Here is a 19,987-nt window from a genome sequence, read left to right on the forward strand (position 1 = left end):
CTGAAAAGCAGGTCGATGAAGCAGGCTGCCACTACTGCAATACAACATGGCTGTGGTGCAGGGCAGCCTACATGTTGGTTGGGAGCTGGAAACCATTTTTTGCTCCTGACATGTAGGCTGCCAAACAATGTAGGTTGATAAGGTAGGCCAATACTGTTTTCACACAATATACCTGTTGTTCTTGCCAGTCTGTATGGTATGAGCTGAGAAAATATATTTTTGCTATATCTTCACTACTATTTGAACTAGGAGATTATAAACCTAACAGAAACGATAAGCACAATGTGCTATAGAAGTAAGTGTACAACGTGCGTGCCACTAAAACTAAGAAACGAGTCCTGGTATGATCAAGGAAGTTATATAGAGTAGTAGTTCTCTATCCCCCATCCACGAAGAAGAGTAACGTTTTTATCTGAAAGTCCTGATTTTTAAGACATAAGGGGTTGGAAAGATTTGCTCTCTAGATATTTCTGTAACATTATAGAACATTCGAGAGTATATGAGAACGTTCCACAATATTCCAGAGTGTTTCACAATGATCTGTCATGGTCTGGAATGTTCGGGAATAGTCTGGAACATTCAGGAAAATTCCAGAATGATTGGGAACATCCTAAATCATTGTGGAACATTCCAGAACACACTCGGTGGAATGTTCTGGAACGTTATGAACCATTCAAAGCGTTTTTGGTATGTTCTGGAATGATATAAGTTAAATTTAGTACACACATCAGTTACAGTCTGGCAAAAAATACTGAAAGACAAGAAAAAACAGCCTCTTACTCGGGTGAGTGTGATTACATGAAAAGAGAAGGGAGGACAAGGAGGTCGTCGAAAGTGAGCGGGAAGGAGGAGATAGGCAGGGATAGGAGGAGGAGAAGGAGGAGGAGGATAAGGCAAATAGGAGAGGGAGAAATGGAGAGAGAGAGAATGAGACAAGCTGAGAGAAGGGAGAGGAAGTACTGGACACAGAACAGAAAGGGGAGGAGATGAACAGATGAGGTAAGAAGGAGATTGGCAGAGAGAGAGTAGAGGAGGAGATGGAAAGAGGACCAAGAGTAGATGGACAAAGGGAGGACGAGAAGATTGAAGAAAGAGGAAGGACGAGGAGATGGGCGGAGAGAGGGGACAACAGATGGACAGACAGAAGGGACAGGCGGAGATCGACAGAGACGAGGTTCAAATGGTTCAAATGGCTCTGAGCACTATGGGACTTAACATCTGTGGTCATCAGTCCCCTAGAACTTAGAACTACTTAAACCTAACTAACCTAAGGACATCACACACATCCATGCCCGAGGCAGGATTCGAACCTGCGACCGTAGCAGTGGTGCGGTTCCGGACTGAGCGCCTAGAACCGCTAGACCACATCGGCCGGCGACAGAGACGAGGGAGGACGAGATGGACTAATAGGAATAAATAAATACTTGGGCCATGTCAGGTTTCTCAGCTTATATATATATATATATATATATATATATATATATATATATATATATATATATATATTACTGATAAAATTAAAAACAAAAATGACCCTCATTAATCCATATTAAAGGTGACTTCATCCCAATAATTGGTTCACAATGCTGCCATCAAAATTATTGTTCGCTTACCCAATATATACAATGTCTGTGGGCAGAAAAATTAAGTGAAATTAAACTGAGGATGTTCTGTATATAGTGTGTATTTCTTGAAATGTGTGTTGGTTCCTAAGGGACCAAACCCCTGACGTTATCGGTCCCTAGACTTTCATACTACTTAAACTAACTGAAAGTAGCTCGAACAGTCCACGGGTATACTGCCGGTTCACAGTGTCCAACGGGCACAATATTTCGGCGATCAGACATGTCGCCATCGTCAGGTGCGCTGACGAACTGAGCTCCTGAGGGCGGGCGGCCGATTTAAATCCCCTCCCCCCGCGGGCCGCTCTCTTCGCCGTCCGCGCCCGCGCGCCGGCGGTTGCGAAGACGAGGGCGTCGGAATCTGTCGTAGCGTCGATGTGCTTGCTACGGCCGCCCTGGTCGCCAGTTCGTACTTCTGGCTGAGAGTCTTCTTAATTACATTCAGTGCCGGGTCCCAAGCCTTGCTGAGATTGTAGCCGCAATCTCGGTTGATTAGATGTTCCCTGGTGCGAATTTCGATAGCCTCCCTTATAACGCTGTCCCAATATTTAGAGGTCTGAACCAGGATCTCGGTACGCTCGTAATCCATCTCATGTTTCTCGGACAAACAGTGCTCTGCTACCGCCGACTTATTTGGATATTTCAGTCGAGTATGCCTTTGATGTTCTCGGCAACGATCTTCGATGGTGCGTACTGTTTGTCCGATATGAGTCTTCCCACACTCACAGGGAATTTGGTATATGCCGGCCTTCCTCAAACCGAGGTCATCTCTGACACTTCCCAGTAAGGCCCGTGTTTTATTGGGCGGGCAGGGGACGGTTTTAACTCGGTGTTTCTTTAATATACGGCCGATTTTCCCCGATAGTGCGCCATTGTACGGAATAAAGGCAGTGGCTACCTCTTCTTCCGTGGCTTCATCCGTCTCCACTGGTTATGTCATCGACATAACGGAAGAAACACGTAGGTTTCCAATTGGATGACGGCGAGGCTTCCTCCTCGAAGTACTCCATGTACAAATTCGCGACCACAGGCGAGAGTGGCAGATTAGACGCGCTCTCCATCCCACCAACACACACACCCATGCCCAAGGGAGGACTCGAAGCTCTGATGGGAGGGGCCGCACAACCCATGACATGGCGCCTCAAACCATGTGGCCATTAATTGTTCACCATTTTCTGGGCTTAAGTCTCCTTTCATATGGATTAATGAGTGTCGTTTTTGTTATTAATTATGTCAATAATTAAGTACGTCATTAGTCTTTTTGGACTATAGTGACTTATTACAGCGAACTTCATGAGGAAATACGTATAACATTACACATTAGTCAAAATGCCTATTCCTTAACAGATACCTATAACATGATCTTGGGTGAGCAACATACACTATTCTTTCAGCACGTTTTTGTGCAATCTCAATATTCTTAAATGTAATAATACTGTAACAACAGTCATTATATTGATATTGTTTTGTTAGGCAACCAGTTTCGGCGTTCTTAAAGGTGAGTTACCGAAGAACATTATTCCACATGAGATTATTGAATGAAAATACAAAGTTTAGGTTAACTTACAGATTTGTCTCTCTCTCCAAAATTTTCATTGATTCGAGTGCCAATGTAGCTGCACTAAGTTGATTTACAAGTAAAAAACGCGTTTTTCCAGGTTTAAATTCTATTCAGTGTGGATATCTAATAATTCTAAAGTTCACCATAACTATTATTTTCTCACATGTGTTACGTGTGTTTCTGTACATCTATATGTGCAAATCTGAATATATTGTGCTTTTTTGGGATTACTACCACTTACAGAAAACCACTCAATAATGCTTTCAGGAACATTATTTACCATTTACCCTGTTGCTGTATGTAGATTTGTAGTGTTTACTTTCCGAACACAACTAATTCTGCTTATTGTATACCAGATGAAAAATTGTTTATTTATATCAGAAAAGATATTGGACCTAAGACTGAGCCTTGTGGGACCCTGTAAGTGATTTGTTCTTGCTAAAGAGAATCAGCCACGTTTATATTGCTTGATATATTGAGTACAATTTTCTTTATTCTTCTGGCTAGAAACTATTGCTTTACTGTATCTTCAATCGCGTAACATATGTACATCTAAGAGGGTATTGTGATTGACACAGTCAGAGGCCTTACATAGATCATGAACAATACCAACCGATGCCATTTTGTTAATACTTTTGAGATAGATATATTTAAATCATCCACAATTTCTGCTTTTGTGTTACGAAACTGTTCACAGGAAATATTATATTCACATTAAAACATAGGGTTAACGAGTTGGAAAATAATTTACCAGTGGCTAAAGAGTTGTAAAATGATATGATTCATACCTTTGAACTGTGTTGACGTTTCATAGACGATGAAACGTTTGAGCTACATGGCCACAATGTTTTCATGTGACAATTACAGGGTGTTTCAAAAATGACCGGTATATTTGAAACGGCAATAAAAACTAAACGAGCAGCGATAGAAATACACCGTTTGTTGCAATATGCTTGGGACAACAGTACATTTTCAGGCAGACAAACTTTCGAAATTACAGTAGTTACAATTTTGAACAACAGATGGCGCTGCGGTCTGGGAAACTCTATAGTACGATATTTTCCACATATCCACCATGCGTAGCAATAATATGGCGTAGTCTCTGAATGAAATTACCCGAAACCTTTGACAACGTGTCTGGCGGAATGGCTTCACATGCAGATGAGATGTACTGCTTCAGCTGTTCAATTGTTTCTGGGTTCTGGCGGTACACCTGGTCTTTCAAGTGTCCCCACAGAAAGAAGTCACAGGGGTTCATGTCTGGCGAATAGGGAGGCCAATCTACGCCGCCTCCTGTATGTTTCGGATAGCCCAAAGCAATCACACGATCATCGAAATATTCATTCAGGAAATTAAAGACGTCGGCCGTGCGATGTGGCCGGGCACCATCTTGCATAAACCACGAGGTGTTCGCAGTGTCGTCTAAGGCAGTTTGTATCGCCACAAATTCACGAAGATTGTCCAGATAGCGTGATGCAGTAATCGTTTCGGATCTGAAAAATGGGCCAATGATTCCTTTGGAAGACATGGCGGCCCAGACCAGTACTTTTTGAGGATGCAGGGACGATGGGACTGCAACATGGGGCTTTTCGGTTCCCCATATGCGCCAGTTCTGTTTATTGACGAAGCCGTCCAGGTAAAAATAAGCTTCGTCAGTAAACCAAATGCTGCCCACATGCATATCGCCGTCATCAATCCTGTGCACTATATCGTTAGCGAATGTCTCTCGTGCAGCAATGGTAGCGGCGCTGAGGGGTTGCCGCGTTTGAATTTTGTATGGATAGAGGTGTAAACTCTGGCGCATGAGACGATACGTGGACGTTGGCGTCATTTGGACCGCAGCTGCAACGCGGCGAACGGAAACCCGAGGCCGCTGTTGGATCACCTGTTGCACTAGCTGCGCGTTGCCCTCTGTAGTTGCCGTACGCGGTCGCCCTACCTTTCCAGCACGTTCATCCGTCAAGTTCCCAGTCCGTTGAAATTTTTCAAACAGATCCTTTATTGTATCGCTTTTCGGTCCTTTGGTTACATTAAACCTCCGTTGAAAATGTCGTCTTGTTGCAACAACACTGTGTTCTAGGCGGTGGAATTCCAACACCAGAAAAATCCTCTGTTCTAAGGAATAAACCATGTTGTCTACAGCACACTTGCACGTTGTGAACAGCACACGCTTACAGCAGAAAGACGCCATAGAGAATGGCGCACCCACAGACTGCGTTGTCTTTTATATCTTTCACATCACTTGCAGCGCCATCTGTTGTTGAAAATTGTAACTACTGTAATTTCGAAAGTTTGTCCGCCTGAAAATGTACTGTTGTCCCAAGCATATCGCAACAAACGGTGTATTTCTATCGCTGCTCGTTTAGTTTTTACTGCCGTTTCAAATATACCGGTCATTTTTGAAAAACCCTGTATGATCGATATGTACGATTGGAAGTTTCTTAGTGATGCGAGCAACGCGGCCGTATTACGCAGAACACGTTGCACGAGCGCTAAACGTGTGGGTGGCTCCGCGCACGCCGGCAGAGCGCTGTCGGCCTGCGCTAATGAGGCGGCACGCACGAGCACGCGACTCCGCGCCACGCACCAGCGCTGCTGCTGATTCGTTACGCCTGGCTGTAACGTGCGCCGGTCACGCAACGCGACTCACAACTACACGAGGCCGCTCTTCGCAGTTCCCAACTTCCTTATCGCCAGGCTTGCGTCCCAACACTGCTGCAATTGCATACGAAGTCCTCCCGGTGGTATTGCGCAACTAAATCACATAATAACACGCCTATCTCACCACTGAGTACTAGTGTTAGACACATACAGTTGCTTTCAACAAGTATGGGCCTGAAGATGATGTTGTAACAACATCGAAACTAGTCGCCAATAAAACCAACACCTTAATACAACTGTAGGAATTTCGTCATTTTTTAAAATAGAAAAAATATTAGTAAAAATAAACTAGTTTCTTGGCACAGATACAGCGCCTTTTGCCATAGCAGATAATGTCCAATGTTTATCTTAAGGGGAGCAATTTGTCACGTCCGACATGACATTTAAACACTGCACAAATTGGTTTAAGTCTCAGAGACGTAAGACTAAATGGCAAATCCATCCTAATCAATCACATGAACAGATTTATGAAGAATCTCAACCATAGTCCAATGGTATTCAAAACTAAAGGGTGAAAGTAATTTTCGCATGATGTATCACTGCCATGTAAAATAGCTCGATGAAACGTGGACCACACATAAAAAGAACTGTATTCTACAGTAAACAACAGAAAGAAATAGCCAGTAAGGCGAACAAAAATTACACTTTTAATCAAAGATGATTATTATACTGGGGTCACAGTGTTTTATGATGGTCCCTAGGGCAAAAGATGGGATATGGTTCTTAATAGGGTGTCTGATCACCAGAGGTGGCAGTGCATATTCTGTGACATGTTGCCTTCCTGAGCATGTGGTTCATCAGGAGGCCTCGTGGTAGAGCGTTCCATTCCTCTATCAGCACTGTTGACTACAGGTGGATGGTGTTGGTGCATGCAGACGTACTGCAGGAACTCTCCCCAACGCATTCCACACGTCCTCAATGGGATTTAAGTCGGGAGGGGGGCGGGGCAGGCCAGTCTATTCGCCAGTTATCCTCTCCTCCCAAGGGCTCCTCCACTGCACTGTGCATCAATAAACTGGAATTCAGGGCCGAATATACCTTGAAAAGACGCACGGTGGGAAACAGTACAGTGTCAGAATAATGTTCACCGCAAGGGTACTGTGTTCAGAGATTTGGAGTTCAGTTTCCGATGCAACATCATGACTCCCACACCGTAACACCTGGATCACTAAAACGTTCGTGTTCGACAATCTTCCTGGATCCATTACTTGTTCCAAATCTCACCCCATGAAGGTTCGTCCACAATAACTACTCAAGTAGAATCTGCTCTCATCCGAGTAGAGCACACGAACTCTCTCCTCCTTGGTCCAGTCCCACGATCTTTGCACCAAGGCACGTCTTTTTACGTATGGCCCTAGTTTCACTGAGCTATGTTACTTGGCAGTGATACATCTTTGGAAAGTTACTTTCGTTCTTAAGTTTTGCACACCAGTGTCCCTTAATCAATAGCTACAAGCCAGCACGCGCGGAGCAGCAGTTGACGTAAGAACGATATCAGGAACTTTAAAACAACTTAACACATTATTTTCGAGTTCAGTCACACATACAAGAACCACAGTCTTCAGCACAAACTATCCTAAAAAGAATCAGACCTATGACTCTCCAGTTATTTCTGAATTTTGCGGTAGATTTGTTGAAAGATAATAGACGACGTGACACTGTCTTAACTTTCGAAGTTATCTCACAAGAAACACTATTAAAATAGGTTGGGGTGGGTTGAGGATGAGGAATAATATGACCCTAAAATGAATGTATCGCTATGCTGTAGGAATGGGTGGAAGGGGATGGGGAGAGATTAGGTAATGTTTATCTGGAAAGTCAAAAGTGATGTAGATATGGAAATTGGAACAGGAAGGAACTAGGGTAGGTTAGGATGATGGGGATATAGTGCAGCCTTGATTTTAAGGGTAGGTTAGGATGATTGGAGAGATAGTCCAGCCTTGATGTAACGAAAGGATGTGGCAAATAAGGCTGTATCTGGTAAGACAGATCAGGAAGAGTAAGCGGTCGTTTCATTCACTGGATCTGAAAATGTGCAAATGGAGGGAGCAGTTTGTATGTTGGTATTTGGGGCGATAGTAAAGAATAGTAATGGACCGTAAAATACTTGGGAAACAGTGGGTCTTTAATCAGCAAATTGACGGGATGTATGTTATTCAGTCTACAAGGGACCTTGCGGTGAATCAAACAAGGGATGAAATTTCGAGAGAAAATTAAAGTTCTGAGATGACATTGTAATACTGTCGTATATAGCAAGGAACATGAAGGAATGGTTGAAAGGAATAGTTAGAGTCTTGTAAAGAGGGTCATAGTAGAGAGGATACAAAATGGGAGGGCATATAGCAAGAAAAAACATTGTGAAAGAGACACACAACATAAATTTAATTGTTAGTGGTCTTTTCTAAAGGTATCTGTCTCGAGTGTAGCACTATGCGGATGTGGAACGTGGACGATAAGCAGAATACAGACTTTCGAAATGTGGTGCTATACCATATTGCTGAAGATTATATGTGTGTGTATCATCTATGTAATTAGAAAGTTATAAATATAACTGGGAAGGAAAGTAATTTATGGCACAACTTGACTAACATAAGTGATCGTTTAATGGGATACATTAGGAAGTATAAAGAAATGGTAAGTTTGGTAGTGGAGGGTAGTCTGGAGAGGTAAAAGTTGTAGAAGAAGACCAAGGAGCGAACAGGCTAACCCTGTACAAATGGATGCAGCTTTCAACCACTACTCAGAGATAAAGAGGCTTGCACAAGGTAGACTATCGTGGAGTGCAGCATCAAAACATTGTTGGGAATGAAACCATAGCAATCGGAGCAACAAAATAGGATTTGAAAGAACTTCGAGGAACTTGAGGAGAGGAGCTTATTTTATCAAATGTTAGAGGATACATGAAAAACATTGAATACAGATATGGAAGGAGAGGAGGAATTCATGTCAATAAATGACTTTTAAGTGATAGTAAAATTTAGTGGGATCTGAATCCAGAAGGATTACAATGGGTTATGTAAGGTGTCTTTAGGTATAGTGAAGGATGGAATTTCGGGCACTGCGTGCTGGGAAGTGACGGAAATGCGCGCGCACTTGTCTAATTGCGACAACTACGAAATATGTGAGGGTCGGTTTTGGCAGCGGCGCCTTGTAACAACAGAAATAGCGCATTTGACTCCCCAGTGCGAGAAGTATTACCTTTTTACACAAAAAAATGGGTAAGCAAAATCTTTGTTTATCATAACAAACCCAATATATTCAGAAAGTTCAGTTCACAAAGACACTTCAAAGGAAACGGGAAATGTGAAGAATATGAGCGTATACAAGAGATTTTAAAACTTAAATGTATACTCTTTCAAGAGGACGAAGAAGAGGAAGAAAAATGAAGTGAATGTCCAGTTAGGATGAGATATAAACTTGTGCTACATTCATCGAAGTCACAGCGCCGCAACCGCAATTGAATATGAGTACATAAATCTGAAGATATAATATATGCACTTTGTGCCATTTAAGGGAATTGGATAGATAATAGAAATATTTAGGTATAACACTCTAACGTAAAAAAAAACACTTGTTTCTTGTGCGCATTTCTTGTGCATTTGATACGTTCCACATCATAACGATTTTTCCGTGCTATTGATCCATGGAACACGTAACTAACTAACTTAACTTGTGGTTTAATAAACGAATATTTCGTAGCTGCAACTGAGCCTTTATGAAGACTTGGGATAGAAGAATTTCACGAATTGCCGTTATCAAACATGACAATCATTGGTAGCAGACAGGATATGAAAGGCGACGTTCAGAGCCAGCTTGGAAAATACACTCCTGGAAATGGAAAAAGAACACATTGACACCGGTGTATCAGACCCACCATACTTGCTCTGGACACTGCGAGAGGGCTGTACAAGCAATGATCACACGCACGGCACAGCGGACACACCAGGAACCGCGGTGTTGGCCGTCGAATGGCGCTAGCTGCGCAGCATTTGTGCACCGCCGCCGTCAGTGTCAGCCAGTTTGCCGTGGCATACGGAGCTCCATCGCAGTCTTTAACACGGGTAGCATGCCGCGACAGCGTGGACGTGAACCGTTTGTGCAGTTGACGGACTTTGAGCGAGGGCGTATAGTGGGCATGCGGGAGGCCGGGTGGACGTACCGCCGAATTGCTCAACACGTGGGGCGTGAGGTCTCCACAGTACATCGATGTTGTCGCCAGTGGTCGGCGGAAGGTGCACGTGCCCGTCGACCTGGGACCGGACCGCAGCGACGCACGGATGCACGCCAAGACCGTAGGATCCTACGCAGTGCCGTAGGGGACCGCACCGCCACTTCCCAGCAAATTAGGGACACTGTTGCTCCTGGGGTATCGGCGAGGACCATTCGCAACCGTCTCCATGAAGCTGGGCTACGGTCCCGCACACCGTTAGGCCGTCTTCCGCTCACACCCCAACATCGTGCAGCCCGCCTCCAGTGGTGTCGCGACAGGCGTGAATGGAGGGACGAATGGAGACGTGTCGTCTTCAGCGATGAGAGTCGCTTCTGCCTTGGTGCCAATGATGGTCGTATGCGTGTTTGGCGCCGTGCAGGTCAGCGCCACAATCAGGACTGCATACGACCGAGGCACACAGGGCCAACACCCGGCATCATGGTGTGGGGAGCGATCTCCTACACTGGCCGTACACCACTGGTGATCGTCGAGGGGACACTGAATAGTGCACGGTACATCCAAACCGTCATCGAACCCATCGTTCTACCATTCCTAGACCGGCAAGGGAACTTGCTGTTCCAACAGGACAATGCACGTCCGCATGTATCCCGTGCCACCCAACGTGCTCTAGAAGGTGTAAGTCAACTACCCTGGCCAGCAAGATCTCCGGATCTGTCCCCCATTGAGCATGTTTGGGACTGGATGAAGCGTCGTCTCACGCGGTCTGCACGTCCAGCACGAACGCTGGTCCAACTGAGGCGCCAGGTGGAAATGGCATGGCAAGCCGTTCCACAGGACTACATCCAGCATCTCTACGATCGTCTCCATGGGAGAATAGCAGCCTGCATTGCTGCGAAAGGTGGATAGACACTGTACTCGTGCCGCCATTGTGCATGCTCTGTTGCCTGTGTCTATGTGCCTGTGGTTCTGTCAGTGTGATCATGTATCTGACCCCAGGAATGTGTCAATAAAGTTTCCCCTTCCTGGGACAATGAATTCACGGTGTTCTTATTTCAATTTCCAGGAGTGTATTTGCAAAGGGCCTGTTGAAAATTCTTTAGCGCTCTATTGAAGTAAAATAAAGCAGTCACAAAGCTTGTTGTGACATTCTTAACAGGGTTAGCAAAGGGTAAAAATCTAAGTCTGTCGTGGAATTTATTAGTTTAAATGTCTGCATATACAATGCCTGTCGTGGTGGGAAAAACGATGGTGCGCAAACCTAAGGGAGAAAAGTAACTTTTGCATGATGTGTCACTGCCAAGAAACTTAGCTTCATGAAACCTGAGCCATAAATAAAAGAGCTTTAGGAACGACAGGACATTCAGCAATCAGACTGACCTGCCAGTTCCACTGACATAAATCCCATCAAACACTGGTGGGATCCGTTGGGGTGATGTACTGAAGCACGTCCACATGCATCAGTTACCAGCTCTTCTCCACCGCGCTAGTGGTGGACTGGAACGCCCTACCACAACCTCGTGGCCAGCATGGGAGAATGTTGCAGAGCCTGCATTGCCGACCGTGACGATCACACAGTCTATTAAGAACCATGTCCGCCCTTTTGCAACCTCCGGAGGACCATCATGAACTACGATAACTTCATTGTAATTATTACATTTTAACAGAAGTGTCATTTCTGTTCGTCTAGTTGGGTACCTCTTTCAGTTACATTTTGACCTACGATGGGCGTTCAATAAGTCGTGCAACACTTCTTTTCTCGGCCAATTTCTGTTGAAAAATTGCGGAATTTGTTGTAGGACACTGTGGACTATTTCCCCTTCAGCCTCCATAGTTTCAACACGCTGCGCTCCGATGTGTAGCGGCGCTGTACGTAGCTTTCAAAATGGCGTCTGTATCAGAGGTGCTCTGCAAGCAGAAATCTGTCATTGACTTCCCTTTGCTAGAAAACCAGATCATCGCAGATATTCATAGGCACTAGCACAGTGTTTACGGAGATCCAGCAGTGAAAAAAAAATCGCATTGAATCGTTGACCGAAGGGTCCATCACCATTGCAATAAGGTAGCGCAAACATGTCCGATTTCCCGCATGCCTACTGGCCACAACCGTGTCCCTGCAATGCGGGAAAGAACGGATACTCTCATTCTAGGTGATCGACGCTTCGCAATCAGACACATAGCTGGTCAGTTTGACGTTTTTGAAGGTAGATTTGACACACTCGGCCAGCAGGCTTGGCCGAGAGGTTCTAGGCGCTACAGTCTGGAACCGTGCGACCACTATGGTCGTAGGTTCGAATCCTGACTCGGGCATGGATGTGCGTGATGTCCTTAGGTTAGTTAGGTTTAAGTAGTTCTAAAAGTTCTAGGAGACTGATTACCTCAGAAGATAAGTCCATAGTGCTCAGAGCCATTTTTTTTTTTTTTTGACACACTCGTCCAGCAGTTGGGGTATTCAAAGGTGTGTGCTAGTGAGGATCATCGCTGCCGAATACAAGAACATAAAGAGCAGCGAAGGACCACCTATTATGCGGAACCGCTTACGCGTTATGACGCTGACCGTGACTATTTTTTTTTTCGAACATCGTCACAGGTGATGAAACATGGGTTCACCACTTTGAACGGAAAACATAGCGGCAATCCATGTAGTGGTGCTACATCACCTCTTCTTTCTAGAAAAAGGTCGAAGCCACACCGTCAGCCGGTAGTCTTGACGACGGTCTTCTGCGACCCTGAAGGGATTATTCTCTTAGATGTCCTCCCTCATAGTGCAACGATCAACTTTGAAGTATAATGTGCTACTCTCAGGAAACTGAAGAGATGACTTCAGTGTGTTCGCGACCGCAAAAATGCTAATGAACTTCCCCCTCTCCGTCGTAATGCAAGGCCACACACAAGTCTGTGAACCTGAGAGGAGCTCACAAATCTTGAGTGGACTGTTCTTCCTCATCGTCCCTACAGCCCTGATCTCGCACCTTGCCATTTCCATCTTTTTGCCCGAATGAAGGATGCAGCCCGCATCTCGTGGTCGTGCGGTAGCGTTCTCGCTTCCCACGCCCGGGTTCCCGGGTTCGATTCCCGGCGGGGTCGGGGATTTTCTCTGCCTCGTGATGGCTGGGTGTTGTGTGCTGTCCTTAGGTTAGTTAGGTTTAAGTAGTTCTAAGTTCTAGGGGACTTATGACCACAGCAGTTGAGTCCCATAGTGCTCAGAGCCATTTTTGAAGGATGCACTCCATGGGAAGCGGTAATTGGGTGATAGGGAGGTTATCTCACGCAGCAAGACGTTGGCCCCGACGGCGACCCATGTAGTGGTACGCGCTCATGCAAGATCTTCCAGTAAGGTGCTGTAAGGCAGTTGCATTGAATAAAGATAACGTTGAAAAACAGGGGTTTGCAGCCAAAAGAGTGGAGAATAATGTGGTATGCTGGAATCCGGGCTAAAACCAACCTGTTTTCAGAGAAAACGAATTGCATTATTTATTGTATGTTAACTGGGGGTCTAGGAACGACGGAGGCGCTCCGTCCCCGACGCAGCCGCAGTGGTCCACAACACAACGACGACTACCTCAGTCCACTTCACCTCTCGGGCCACCCCACACCGAACCGACAGTTAACGGCTATTGCTCGGTTCGGCCCCCGGTCCTCCCCCCCCCCCCCCCCCTGCTCCCCACTGGGGAACGTCTCACACCACACGAGTGTAACCCCTATAACTTACGTGGTAGAGTAACGGTGGTGTACGCGTACGTGGAGAACTTGTTTGCGCAGCAATCGCCGACATAGTGTACCTGGGGCGGAATAAGGGGAACGAGCCCGCATCCGCCGTGGAAAATGGAAAACCGCCTAAAAACCATTCAGATACTGGTCGGCTCATGGTACCTGGACACAACTCCACCAGGTGGATTCGTGCCGGGGACCAGGCGCTGCTTCCCGCCCAGAAAATCGCATTACTTACTGAACGCCACTCGTATAGTGTAACAATTCGTTCTGTGTATGGTCCAAGTTTAATCGAGAAATGCTACTTGGCAGAAACACATCATGTGAAAGTTATTTTCGTTCTTATGGTTTACAGGCCTATGTAATTCAGGGTTCTTAACGCAACAGAATGGGAAAATGAAAAAGCTTCCATTACGGGATTCGCGCTGATCTTGAGCGTGAATTAGCAAAACTGGAATACGACAATGAATATAAAGACAATCTGATTGTTTCCGACAGTTTCCTTGAGCATCAATTTCTACTTTTACGTAAGTCTCAAAAGCACTCCATACTCTATTCCTGGTGACGATGGATTGAGTACAGTATTCGCTGCTCAATGGGCTTCACTCGCCGTCTGCTTATGCAGCACGTGCAAGAACCTGGCCGGCCGCGGTGGTCTAGCGGTTCTAGGCGCTCAGTCCGGAACCGCGCGACTGCTACGGTCGCAGGTTCGAATCCTGCCTCGGGAATGGATGTGTGTGATGTCCTTAGGTTAGTTAGGTTTAAGTAGTTCTAAGTTCTAGGGGACTGATGACCACATATGTTAAGTCCCATAGTGCTCAGAGCCATTTTGCAAGAACCTGTTTATATGTCTGTATATTGGCAGCGCTGTAGAATGCATCAATATCACTCTCTGCTCTCGCTACGAGAGTCTGTGGCTGAAACTACTCGCTGCAAGAAATTAATAGTTAGAAGTGATGGGGTTTAGGAGTGTTAGCGCGAGCGGCCGATTTGGACGCGCGCCCTTCATGGAGATTCAATGTTGGTTGGAAATGGATTGTAAAATAATGATTGAAGTATCTGCTAATGATTCGGAAATTGAACTATTATAAAATTTTTGGAACTGCATATCAATGAATGACGTAAAATCTGCTAAATACATTGTTTGCTCTGCAACAAAATCTTTCCTTTGCTAACTACATGGCTATTAGTAGTTAGAGCCTACAGTAGTTACAATCATTTTATTTAGCTGGCTGTAGTTGCTGTTTGCTGTTACTGCTGTAGTTCGTGTTATGAAGATTCTCTGTGAGGTAAGTGAGTTATGAAAATATTTAGCTTATTGTTAGGATTCCTTCTGATTCAGGGCCATTCTTTTGTGATAATTATTTTGAAAGTCAGCTGGCGTTTGTATATTGTGGACCATAAATGAATATGAGAAGTTCGAGATGTATTTGTCGGGGAAAACTCTGTAGGTCTGTAAAATGAAACGATAAAAACAAGCAGTAGTTTCAGAACATTCAGCAGGCACTCGGCAGTTTAAGTAGAAAAACGAAGAAGTTTCACCTACTCAGTTGTTTCAACAGTTTCAGAGAAAAACGCAAAAGTTTCACACGCTTGCTGTAAAATCCTGATGTACGATGAAATGAGACACGAGAGAACACAGATGGCCGGGCGGCGCATTACCTGGCATGGCGGAGAAGGGGACGCCGACGCAGGTGATGTCGCGGAGGCCGTGCAGCGAGGGCGGCGCGCTGAAGCGGACAGTGGGCACGTCGGTGTGGCTGCCGAACTTGCAGGAGCACATCGTGTTGAAGGAGCAGGGCGCCACCTCGTGGGCCAGCGACGGCGCGGGCCCCACCCACAGTGGCAGCACCAGCAGCAGCGGCAGCGGCAGCGGCAGCGGCAGCAGCGCCGGCCGGCGGGGCGGCGGCCACCGGCTGGGGGCCCCTGGCCGCATCTGCCCAACGCACGCAGCACCAGGCAAATGAGACAGGCTGACGCAGTATTGTATATACACAGACGTAGTTTTGAATGAGTCTGCGAAGTGAGTAAAGGAGGCAACAGCAAAAGCTTGGGGCACATTTGGTGGCTCCTGGCCCTTCATTGTTATCGGGAATTTTGTACAGTGAAGTTTCTTGAAACTTAAGAGTAGAACACGGTGAGTGCCATAATCCGACTTCTCAAGAACTTTGCTCACTGGAGGGTGGTCACAATAAACAAAAACGTGTCTCGGTTTATCGTTATAAGCGGGACTGTTCCTGCGAACACGACAGACAAAGTTTCTGAATTACTATCTGTACCTTTCAGCGAGTAAATAGCTAAACAGAAGCAGGGGTACAATGGCTAGTTTCACGGCTTCACACTTCTCCGGCCGATGTTCAAAACCCGATTATTGTCTTTATTTTAGTTTTTCATTTTTATGCCCATGCCCACAGAAGATTATTACAAGAAAATTTTCCTATGTATACTGAAATATCTTTGTCCCCATTCGTCTATTAACTTATTGTCTTATGAATAAACTCCAAAGAACTGACAAATGAATGGGAGAGTCATCTGGAATTGTTTTCAGTGAATATCCTGTAATGTATATTCATTCATAATCAATTGTAAGCGCCTGTTTCCGGCAAAATGAACCGTGTACGTGGTTCGTGAGAAATTACTGTTGAAGTGTGAGATCTTCAGCAGTCTGTAACGAAGTTTCTTTCCCGAGTGAGATTCATATGAAAAATATCAGTGTGATAAATTGGTTAATCTCCCTTTTCGCCATACTCGTGGTATTCTTAATGTTTCTACGATTGGTATAATCCAAGAGAATGCACCACATCTTCCTGAAGCATATATATAACTTACGGTTTTTTTTGAGTCTTTGGTCACAATATAAAGTCCTTCGATGATGACCGGTTTCAGTGAGTAATGACCATCTACATTATAAAAAATATACAACTAATGGGCTGTCTATCTTTCAAAACAATACAGTATTTCATATCACGATATACGCTCTTACAAACTGGGAAACGTAAAGATAAAATAATGTAAAGCGTACCTGTTTAACGCCATGCCCTAATGTGATATAGCCGTAATGGCATTACCAAAACATATTGATACACTCAACGAAGCATCGTCACATAGAACTGAAGTATGGAGTAAACTAAGCCTATTTTACACCATACTTTAGTTCTACGTGAGGATACTTTTCTTTTTACAAATCAGAAAGAAGTTACCAGAATGAAATTTCCACTCTGCAGTGGAATGTGCGCTGATATGAAGCTTCCTGGCAGATTAAAAGTGTGTGTCGGACCGAGACTCGAACCCGGGACCTTTGCCTTTCGCGGGCAAGTGCTCTACCATCTGAGCTACCCAAGCACGACTCATGCCCCGTCGTCACAGCTTTAATTCCGCCAGTACCTCGTCTCCTACCTTCCATAATTCACTGAATCTCTCCTGCGAACCTTGCAGAACTAGCACTCCTGGAAGAAAGGATATTGCGGAGACATGGCTTTACCATAGCCTGGGGTATGTTTCCAGAGTTCGAGTCTCGGTCCGGCACACAGTTTTAATCTGCCAGGAAGTTTCATATCAGGAAGAAGTTGCCCTGCAATGTCTTACTGTTGGCAGTGTTCAGTCAATTCCACTTAAATTACGAAGTCGGCCTTCCACTCCATTTGTTCTAATTTTAATTTTTGCACTTCTTTTTCCTTCATAAATTCAACAATACCGAGATATAAATAGATAAATTCTTCAGAGCTTGCAGTAATATATGAAGTCCACATACTCTTCATTCATTTCCTTTGAAAACTGTTGCTACTTAATATGGATTAATAGGTGCGACTTCAGAGATTTTTCTATTCATTCCGCCAGTTTCTTCAAGTGCTCCATGCCTGCAAATCTGGAACAACGTGCTTATTGATGTACAGAACGATGAATCCCATCTGCCGATCGCTGGAATTCTTTGCTCTTTCATTGTCATGTAAAAGTTTAAATTCTTTCTGCATGGTATTATAATGTCATTTCGAACAAATAAGCAGTACCCATCGCTTTTGTCAGTTGAGAATTCTCATCCGTCTCTTCCATCCTTCCCGTTTATATTAAAGGATTGCCTCGTTTTCTGCAAACAGGCACAGGACCAGTGAACGTCCTTCATATCACGAACAAACAGGTTAAACAGCGCTGATACCACGATTCTGCCGACTCAGAGAGTTGCGCCAACCGCAAAATGCCACACCGCACTGCTGAATCAAATGTCGCGTTGTTCCGGATACTTCTGAGAAGGACCGAACGAAGCCGTGTGCCGGGTCTCGGCCCTGGTCTTGGAGAATGTGCTGCGTGAGCACTTCTAAACATTTGCCAAACTCAAATTAGACTGATATCTGAACAGCCTCGTGGAGTGTCTCAAAAACAGACGCACATCGCATGTTGCTGTTCGCGGTGAACATACTACTTACTGATAAGTCAGCATGAATGTGATAACTGACATCATAAAATTAACGGTCATTCATTATCTGTTTCGGTCAAGTGATCACTATCAGGTGAAATAAAACTAATTATATCAACTTGTGTAATATCATTCTGCATGTGGCGACAAAAAAATTAAGAATAAAAAACCGACGTGCATTAATGAAACACTAGACAAAATTAAAATGCATTACAACTAAGAACCTTTAGTAGACTGTATAGATAATGCTATACATGAGTACCACCTGAATTTCAAAAGTCAGATGTTCAAAAACAGCAAGTCACACCGAAAGACGGCACATGTCTCCTAGTACTGACGGACTTTACATGTTCCCAAAATGCGGGGAACTTCAATATCGGTGGAAGAGCATGTACATGCGATTCACTGAAGTCTGTATGACAGTAGCCCACTTCGAAATTCTGTTCAATGGGTTGCCTATCAGCAGGCGTGAGCTAATTCGATGTGACAGAGCGGAGCGCATGATTTATCAACATTTTGTGATTCGCCTGCCCTCCAGCGGAGCGCTCACCAAATACGCTACGACCCATATACGAGTCGGAACTTGGAGAAATTCCCTATCCACTGACGTGTGTCAATTTTCGGTATGTGTTGCAGTTTTCATATTGTCTTATCACAACACAAAAAAGTCGGATGATACCGGCCAGAATTAGGGATTTAATAGAACAGAAGTAGCTTCTCGACCTATCTGGCAGCTTCAAAGACATTTAAACCTAATCATCTTGACATTTTCGCTCTTTTTTACTTATTAGTACCCAATTCATGTAATGAACGCATCATGTCAAGTAAAGTAATGTGATACATCATCTCACGTCACCCAACATCGCATATATCACGTCGTGCGGTATGACACAAGATGTCATTAAAGTTCATTTTGATATTGTATATTGTGTACTATGGCTGGCGGACCTTCTGGATTTTGGGCACAGGATCAGGAATAGTAGCCTATAAACTGCGATCCGCAGGAGTGCCAATACCTCGCAGATAAAAGAGCTCACTCCGCTGAGGATGTGAGGGTTAACTCGTTAAAAAGCACGAGAATATTAAGATGGTTTGATTCAAATGTCTTTGAAGGTGACAGATAAGCCGAAAAGCTAGTTCACATCTTTTATATCCCTACCTGTGTCCAGAACATACTCGCCTTTAATTGAGCTATGATAGAACCATTTTTCATTCTGGTTCCCAACATTTACTCTGCCGTAATTTTGCCAATAGTCCGCCATAGCTTGGCAACTGATCTAGACTTTTGTTTGCTCGTGCAACGGCTGATCCGGTACAGGTATAATTTCGACATAATTAAATTATCTTACAAAATGAATTAATCGATTGGCACAATTTGTCTGGGCAACAGCTCCGGTTCGTCGTTCAAGCCTTCCTTAATATACTGCAACATAGCTACAATAAAACAGATGTTCTAATTGCTATACAAGTGGCCGCTGTTCGCGACTAAACCAAAAACTTTTACCCCGTGTTGCTAGCTCAAACACGAACCGAGCATTAAGACCCCACCCCCAAACCGCGATTCTGCGCGCTGCCATTTCATGCGGAAGTGTTCCAACGATACTCACGGCTGTTTCAGCCGCATGGGCTGCGTTTTGTTTAATTTTCATTTTATTTTATTGACGCCAGAGGGGTAAGGTTACCACACAGGCTGATGGAAATAATTTTTTGTTACCTAATAATGATCGTATGACCAAAATTTGTAAAGAACAGTTGTTTATCTCAGCAGCAGCTTTTAGTGATTCCTAACATAACGTTTCAAATCAAACATTACAGTACTCGTTGTGCAACGCTCAATTTTTATATGTTGCTTT

The 19,987-nt window shown here is 44.5% G+C and overlaps 1 protein-coding gene across 1 annotated transcript in view; it reads right to left on the reverse strand.

Moving 5' to 3' along the window:
- Nucleotides 1-15,806, reverse strand: part of LOC126234855 (chaoptin-like) — a 158,180-nt gene extending 142,374 nt beyond the window's left edge. Inside the window, exon 1 of the mRNA XM_049943596.1 lies at nt 15,386-15,806. Coding sequence (XP_049799553.1) covers nt 15,386-15,806 — 421 coding nt within the window. The remainder of the gene's footprint in view (nt 1-15,385) is intronic.
- Nucleotides 15,807-19,987: the final 4,181 nt, after the last annotated feature.

Source organism: Schistocerca nitens, chromosome 2 (genome assembly GCF_023898315.1).
Source record: "Schistocerca nitens isolate TAMUIC-IGC-003100 chromosome 2, iqSchNite1.1, whole genome shotgun sequence".
NCBI lineage: Eukaryota > Metazoa > Arthropoda > Insecta > Orthoptera > Acrididae > Schistocerca > Schistocerca nitens.